Below are 8903 nucleotides of genomic sequence, written 5' to 3'. Positions count from 1 at the left end.
TAAAGTTTTGAAGAAAAAAAATGCTCTTTGAAAAATGTATCTCAATTCAAAATAAATGAAAATAATCACATACAGACCAATGGTATAGCTTGTGAAATGCTTGAAATATTATAGGAGGATTTTTGTATATGTGTCATTTCGGAATTATTCGGCGCTAGCTCTCCTAATATAGAATTCAGAAATGAGACATATATAAAAATCATCATTTCTGTTGGGTTTCTTCTTTCTTCACTCATCTTCAATGAATACTCCAGTTGAATATAAAAGAAAGATGATGGTTTATTTTAAGGATGGTTGAGTACAATGCCTCACAGCAGCGGGAAACAAAACATCGGTAACTTCATCGCGCTTCTTTCTGTGAGTCTCTCGTATTTTCTCGCGCGAAGTGAACCGGAAGAGATCACGTGATGATAACACAGGCGAGCCTGCACTACCGTATATAACCTGTTGGAGGCGCAAAACAACAACAGCAAGCCTCTCTCTTGATACACAGAAACAGCATTAATAACAAAGAGATCACATTTACTCAACATATTTCTAATAATTTTTTTTAGAATGTGTTAAGAATGTATATATCCACGCTCTTACTCAGTGACTGGGTTATAGAGGTAGGATGTTGTAGCGCATGTTATCCCCTTGAGGGCGCTCTAGTACTGTGTAGTGTTTAACACAGAAGCAGTTGTGTGTTCAACAGAAGAAGAGAATAATAAAAGTCTCCTCGGTGATGTTCAAGACTCGTTGAAAGTGTCGCATAAAGAACTCTGTTAAGCTCAAACACCTTAACATATATACACACACAAACGCAGACATTTTTGCGTCTAAATACATGTTATTTTTTGAAAAGCGAACAATTATCCACACCCGCGACATTATTTTGCAACACAATGTCGGAGTGGTATGACGACGGAAGGGTCCTGGTTATGGCGTCACATTAGTGCCAAAACATCCAAGCGCATAAAGCGCGGCACCCTTTTGCGCGCGTGTTATGTCTTTGTGCGCGCGCGCGGTGCCCATGAGCGCGGGCGCCGTCTTCCTTTTGGCATTTTTGTGGGCGGGCATGCTTGGACGGCCCCTCCTTTCTGATTGGTCAGGTGAAAAAAACCGAGGGCCAATCAGAAGTAGAGCAGGGCGGGTCCTGGTCAATATGTGTCAAGATGATGCAGCTCTTGTCGACAAACTCATTCTAAAAAGTCCAAATTTAGTGGAGTTGTGGAAAATGCCAATTGAAGTCTTTGAAGAAGGTAATGTCTCATCTGTTGAGAGAACATCACGTAGTTAATGAAGTGTCAAGATCAATATTTGTCATACAAGCAGTCCAGTCAATGATGGAAATTATATTTTACAATGTTTTCTTTCCTCACTTGTTTGTTTTAAAAAATATTTTTATTTATGTAATATTTGTATATTATCCCCAGGTGCATGTATTTGGAGGTGGGAGGGGCCTATCCCCAGGTGCATGTATTTGGAGGTGGGAGGGGCTTATCCCCAGGCGCATGTCTTTGGAGGTGGGAGGGGCCTATCCCCAGGTGCATGTCTTTGGAGGTGGGAGGGGCCTATCCCCAGGTGCATGTCTTTGGAGGTGGGAGGGGCTTATCCCCAGGCGCATGTCTTTGGAGGTGGGAGGGGCCTATCCCCAGGTGCATGTCTTTGGAAGTGGGAGGAAGCCGGAGTACCCGGAGGGAACCCACGCATTCACAGGGAGAACATGCAAACTCCACACAGAAAGATCCCGAGCCTGGGATCGAACCCTGACTACTCAGGACCTTCGTATCGTGAGGCAGACGCACTAACCCCTCTGCCACCGTGAAGCCCTGACGCCATACATGTACTTTTTAAATAACCATAACTTGCTCAATTTTCAACAAATTTCCAAACAGTTGGATTTGTTATAAATGTGAGAGTATTGTATGTATATATGTATATTTAAATAGTAGATGTAGCTTTGACATCAATAAAATGATGGGGAGCAAATGTCCGAGGTAAGATGGAGAAACATGGAGTGTTTATTCATATCTATGATGAAAGGTTCATGGCAGTTCCCTGGGATTAAAAAGAAAGGAAGTCAGGTTTTCATATATATATAATAAATACAAACATAAAACAAATTATGTGTGTGTGTGTGTGTGTATATATATATATATATATATATATATAACAATATATAAAAGAAGTACAAAAACATATATAGTGTGTGTATGTGTGGGAAAAATCACAAAACTACTTCATCTCTACAGAACTGTTTCATGAGGGGTTCCCTCAATCATCAGGAGATTTTAATGGAAGCATTCTTCCGCTTATCCGAGGTTGGGTCGAGGGGGCAGCAACCTAAGCAGGGAAACCCAGACTTCCCTCTCCCCAGCCACTTCGTCTAGCTCTTCCCGGGGGATCCCGAGGCGTTCGGGTGGCATCCTGACCAGATGCCCGAACCACCTCATCTGGCTCCTCTCCATGTGGAGGAGCAGCGGCTTTACTTTGAGTTCCTCCCGGATGACAGAGCTTCTCACCCTATCTCTAAGGGAGGGACCCAAACTCATTTCAGCCGCTTGTACCCGTGATCTTATCCTTTCGGTCATGACCCAAAGCTCATGACCATAGGTGAGGATGGGAACGTAGATCGACCGGTAAATTGAGAGCTTTGCCTTCCGGCTCAGCTCCTTCTTCACCACAACGGATCGGTACAACGTCCGCATTACTGAAGACGCCGCACCGATCCGCCTGTCGATCTCACGATCCACTCTTCCCTCACTCGTGAACAAGACTCTTAGGTACTTGAACTCCTCCACTTGGGGCAGGGTCTCCTCCCCAACCCGGAGATGGCACTCCACCCTTTTCCGGGCGAGAACCATGGACTCGGACTTGGAGGTGCTGATTCTCATTCCGGTCGCTTCACACTCGGCTGCGAACCGATCCAGTGAGAGCTGAAGATCCCGGCCAGATGAAGCCATCAGGACCACATCATCTGCAAAAAGCAGAGACCTAATCCTGCGGTCACCAAACCGGAACCCCTCAACGCCTTGACTGCGCCTAGAAATTCTGTCCATAAAAGTTATGAACAGAATGGGTGACAAAGGACAGCCTTGGCGGAGTCCAACCCTCACTGGAAATGTGTTCGTTTTACTGCTGGCAATGCGGACCAAGCTCTGACACTGATCATACAGGGAGCGGACCGCCACAATAAGACAGTCCGATACCCCATACTCTCTGAGCACTCCCCACAGGACTTCCCGAGGGACACGGTCCAATGCCTTCTCCAAGTGTCTTTTAGAGTCCATTTTAAAATTATCTTACTCATTTTTAAATCCTTACATGGTGTTGCCCCACCTTTACCTCTCTGAGCTGCTCCACCTCCATCAGGTCAGCTGATCAGCTGATCCTGGGGGTCCCCAAATCAAAGCGCAAGCTCAGAGGGGACAGAGCCTTCTCTGTTGCAGGTCCCAAACTCTGGAACCATCTCCCTCTCCATGTGAGACAGGACCCTTCTTTGGCTTTTTTTTTCAAGACCCTTCTGAAAACCCATTTTTATTCACTGGCTTTTAACCCAGCATGAGACTTTAAACGGTTTTTAACTTTTTAAGTACTTTTTTATCTACAAATTGTTCTTAGGGCAATTTGTATTTGCTATTTCAATGTGTTATTCACCTCTGTTTAAATGTTATTTTTTTTAGTTTGTCCTTTGCCTTTATTTCTTTATGCGGGCTCTACCGAGGATGTTGTTGTGGTTTGTGCAGCCCTTTGAGACACTTGTGATTTAGGGCTATATAAATAAACATTGATCGATTAATTGATATAAATATAATTCACTTCAAACCACTTCTACAAAGTGGGCTGGCTCAGGGTGTAGGACAGAGTCAAACAACTTGCACTGAGCCTGGTTTATAAAATCCGCTACACCTCCCTGATATCAATCAATCAATCAATGTTTATTTATATAGCCCCAAATCACAAATGTCTCAAAGGACTGCACAAATCATTACGACTACGACATCCTCGGAAGAACCCACAAAAGGGCAAGGAAAACTCACACCCAGTGGGCAGGGAGAATTCACATCCAGTGGGACGCCAGTGACAATGCTGACTATGAGAAACCTTGGAGAGGACCTCAGATGTGGGCAACCCCCCCCCTCTAGGGGACCGAAAGCAATGGATGTCGAGCGGGTCTTACATGATACTGTGAAAGTTCAATCCATAGTGGCTCCAACACAGCCGCGAGAGTTCAGTCCACAGGAAACCATCTCAAGCGGAGGCGGATCAGCAGCGTAGAGATGTCCCCAACCGATACAGGCGAGCGGTCCATCCTGGGTCCCGACGAGCGGTCCATCCTGGGTCTCGACTCTGGACAGCCAGTACTTCCTCCATGGTCATCGGACCGGACCCCCTCCACAAGGGAGGGGGGGGGGACATAGGAGAAAGAAAAGAAGCGGCAGATCAACTGGTCTAAAAAGGAGGTCTATTTAAAGGCTAGAGTATACAGATGAGTTTTAAGGTGAGACTTAAATGCTTCTACTGAGGTAGCATCTCCAACTGTTACCGGGAGGGAATTCCAAGTACATGTCAAACTACTTCCTTAACGTAAATGACCACCATAACCACAACACCAGGGGGAGCTCCACAAACCACGTTAAACCCAGATTCCCGTCTAAAAAAGGTTTTAACTCATTCTCTTTCTATGCCACATCAATATGGAATGCACTCCCAACAGGTGTAAAAGTAAGTGCATCTCTATATTCCTTCAAAAGCGCTCTAGAACAACACCTCCAGGCAACTTCAACACTTTACTAATACCCTCCTCCATTCACATCCCATCTCCCCGGATTATAAACAACTCAAATGTACTTCTAATGTATATACTTGTTCTTATGCTATGTGAACTCACTATGTTCTCTGCTGGCTGTACATATCCTACTAAATAAGACTTACACTGTTTCAATGTCCACATTTCTCTGTTGATGCAATTGTTGATGACTGAAGTTCTGATATCAACCAAAGCTCCTCATCCCACCCCCCGGATTGTAAATAATGTAAATAATTCAATGTACATACTATGATGATGAACTTGTGTGATGACTGTATTATGTTGATAGTATATATTTGTACCATGAATTGATTAACGTGGACCCCGACTTAGAAAAGTTGAAAAACTTATTGGGGTGTTACCATTTAGTGGTCAATTATACGGAATATGTACTAATAAAAGTTTCAATAAATCAAACAATGCTGCTAATCTACCCAAGTCCACATTTTAATAACAATGTTATTCATTCCTACTTTTAATTGGATAATAACATCAATCAAATGAAATCAAAAATATGTGTGGATTTATAAGAGACAAAAACACCCTCTAATGAAAATAATAAGTTGTCCTCTCTTCAAAGATGAGGAAAAAAAATTAAATAGTAGCTTCATATATGATATTCAATAAATGCACACAATTTAAAGGCCTACTGAAAGCCACTACTAGCCACCACGCAGTCTGATAGTTTATATATCAATGATGAAATATTAACATTGCAACACATGCCAATACGGCCGCTTTAGTTTATTAAATTGCAATTTTAAAACTCGCGCCAAAGTATCCTGCTGAAACGTCTCGGTGTGATGACGAGTTTGCGGGACGTCACGCATTGTAGAGGACGTTTTGTTCCGGCATCATTCACCAGCTATAAGTCGTCTGCCTTCATCGCATAATTCCACGGTATTCCGGACATCTGTGTTGCTGAATTTATTGCAATTTGTTCAATGAATAGTGGAGACGTCAAAGAAGAAAGCTGTAGGTGGGAAGCGGTGTATTGCGGCCGCCATTAGCAACACAAACACAGCCGGCTTTTCCTTGTTTACATTCCTGAAAGATGACGGTGAAGCTTTACTATGGAACGGAGATGTCAAGCGAACACGGTTGGATTGGACCACACACACAAAGTACAGTGTATTATGCAGCCATCATTTCAAAGAGGGTCCCTTGCGAAGGGCAGAGATGGGCATCGCCACCACCCGTCGACTGGTGCTGAAGAAAGATGCGGGGCCGACCTTCAGGTTGTACAGGTACGACCATATAATCTCATTAAAACACTAGTAACACAATAAGCAGATAAGGGATTTTCCAGAATTATCCTAGTAAATGTGTCTAATAACATCTGAATCGCTCCCACTGTATAGTCTTATTTTGTTTTTTTTTCTAGTCCTTCACTCTCCTCATCCACAAATCTTTCATCCTCGCTCAAATTAATGAGGAAATCATCGCTTTCTCGGTCCGAATCGCTCTCGCTGCTGGTGGCCATGATTGTAAACAATGTTCAGATGTGAGGAGCTCCACAACCCGTGACGTCACGCGCACATCGTCTGCTACTTCCGGTACAGCCAAGGCTTTTGTATCAGCACCAAAAGTTGCGAACTTTATCGTGGATGTTCTCTACTAAATCCTTTCAGCAAAAATATGGCAATATCGCAAAATGATGAAGTATGACACATAGAATGGAGCTGCTATCCCCGTTTAAATAAGAACATCTAATGTCAATAGGCCTTTAAAGAGTAATTCCAGGACAACATATAACAGTAAAAGAAGAGAAGCACTACATACAACACCAAACTTACATTCATATTAAACAAGCTGTGTTCTTAAAGTAAATTTAACACAATCACTGCTTAAGTGTTTTTAAATCCCTGCAGCTTCCATGCCTCTTACAGACTTGTGTTTACTGACATTATACTTAGACCGGAACATCTCATCACACACATTGCGACTGAACAGTTTCTCTCCAGTGCGTTCTCATGTGGGCAGTCAAGTTTTGTTTTCTGGAGAAACTCTTCTTACAAAAAGAGCAAGTAAAAGGTTTCTCTCTGGTATGTGTTCTCATGTGTGTGGACATGTTAGGCTTTCTGGAGAAACTCTTATTACAAACAGAGCAAGTAAAAGGTTTCTCTCCGGTATGTGTTCTCATGTGTCTGATCATGACAGTCTTTATGGTGTAACTCTTCTGACAAACAGAGCAAGTAAAAGGTTTCTCTCCAGTATGTATTCTCATGTGTGTGGTCATGTCAAACTTTCTGGAGAAAGACCTTTTACAAACAGAGCAAGGAAAAGGTTTCTCCCCAGTATGTCTTCTCATGTGTATGGTCATGGCAAGCTTCATGGAGAAACTCTTATTACAAAAAGAGCAAGGAAAAGGTTTCTCTCCAGTGTGTATTCTCATGTGTGTGGTCAAGTGTTGCTTTACAGAGAAACTCTTCTTACAAACAGAGCAAGTATAAGGCTTCTCTCCAGTGTGTGTTCTCATGTGTCTGGTCATGTGTTGCTTTGAGGGGAAACTCTTCTTACAAACAGAGCAAGGAAAAGGTTTCTCTCCAGTGTGCATTCTCATGTGTGTGGTCATGTGTTGCTTTATAGAGAAACTCTTCTTACAAACAGAGCAAGTATAGGGTTTCTCTCCAGTGTGTGTTCTCATGTGTCTGGTCATGTGTTGCTTTGTGGAGAAACTCTTCTTACAAACCGAGCAAGTAAAAGGTTTCTCCCCAGTATGTATTCTCATGTGTTCTGTAAAATCACTCTTCCGTCTAAATGATTTCCCACATCCAGAGCAGTCAAAGAGTTTGTTGTTAGTGTGATGTCTCGTATCACCTTTAGAGTCATTTTTACTCTCCAAAGGCTTTTGGATGTGGTCACTGTGATCAGAGGAGTCTGATATCATGTGGTCCATGTCTGACAGTGGAGCAAAGATGCTGTCTGGTTCTGACTTGATATCTTCCCAATGCTCTCCATCAGCTTCTGTGATGTGTTGACTTACAAGCTCCGCCCCTCTGTTCTCCTCACTTTGACGGTGATGAAGCTGTAAGGACTGAGCTTCATCTTCATCATGAAGCTGCTCCTCTTTAATGTGGGAGGGGGCCTTTAGCTCCTTCTGTCCCACACTGGAGCTCCACTCCTGCTGTTTGGAGGGAATCTCTTCATGACTCTCTGCTGACACCTGCTGGACGTCTGCAGATCATAGAAAACAAATGAGGTGTTACTGTATGGAAGTTTGCAGTATTTAAACTATTCACATGTGAGCTGGGCCAAATAGACAGTGATGGGCAAGCTACCTGGAAAATGTAGTAAGCTAAGCTACAAGTTACTCTCCATTAAATGTAGCTAAGCTATCCTCGGAGAATTGTAGCAAGCTACACTACACGCTACACTGCAAAAGTAGCTTGCCACACCAAAGCTACATTTAACAGCATTTCTATCTATCGGCCCACATGTATAATATCAATGTTAATGTAACTGAGAGTGTACACATGGAACCAGTGAGGCTCCATTGCTGTTAACTATCTGTCATTGAGCTGGGGACACCTTACAACACTCCACTTTGTGCATTCATTTATTTCTTCTTGTATTTCTACCCTTCTTGAGACACCAACAAGGAAAAGTAGCTTCCATATGAGGAGGTGTGAACAAGTTAGGACATAAATCATGATTCCAAAACAGAAAACCATTGCATCTAATAGAGAATGTCTCATTTGCACCCCTGGTGATCCATCCATCAATCCATTTCCTACCGCTTATTCCCTTTCGGGGTTGCGGGGGGCGCTGGCGCCTATCTCAGCTACAATCGGGCGGAAGGCGGGGTACACCCTGGACGAGTCGCCAACTCATCGCAGGGCCACCACAGATAGACAGACAACATTCACACAGTAGGGCCAATTTAGTGTTACCAATCAACCTATCCCCAGGTGCATGTCTTTGGAAGTGGTGATATCCATCAAAATGAGGGTGGTCCCAAAAAGGAGGAATTTTTAAAAGTTTAAAAGTGCTCCCCTTTTGGTCAACGTGAGAAATGTGTGCAAAAGTTTTAAGTGCTTCCCTTCTGGTCAACATATGTAATAACAAGTGTATGTAAGAAATTGAAATGTACCTCCTTTAGCCAAAATGT

The 8903-nt window shown here is 43.2% G+C and overlaps 1 protein-coding gene across 4 annotated transcripts in view; it reads right to left on the bottom strand.

The window, feature by feature from the left end:
* Positions 1-5218: 5218 nt before the first annotated feature.
* LOC133540147 (gastrula zinc finger protein XlCGF57.1-like) overlaps positions 5219-8903 on the bottom strand; it is a 49480-nt gene continuing 45795 nt past the window's right edge. For all 4 annotated transcript variants that reach the window (XM_061882687.1, XM_061882685.1, XM_061882684.1 and 1 more), the window contains one exon: positions 5219-7969. In XM_061882687.1, the coding sequence (XP_061738671.1) occupies positions 6723-7969 (1247 nt within the window). In that variant the 3' untranslated portion in view covers positions 5219-6722. The remainder of the gene's footprint in view (positions 7970-8903) is intronic.

This window comes from Nerophis ophidion, linkage group LG21 (genome assembly GCF_033978795.1).
Source record: "Nerophis ophidion isolate RoL-2023_Sa linkage group LG21, RoL_Noph_v1.0, whole genome shotgun sequence".
NCBI classification, from domain to species: Eukaryota; Metazoa; Chordata; class Actinopteri; order Syngnathiformes; family Syngnathidae; genus Nerophis; species Nerophis ophidion.
The sequence above is the reverse complement of the archived record's forward strand: the minus strand, read 5'-3'. Positions and strand labels throughout refer to the sequence as shown.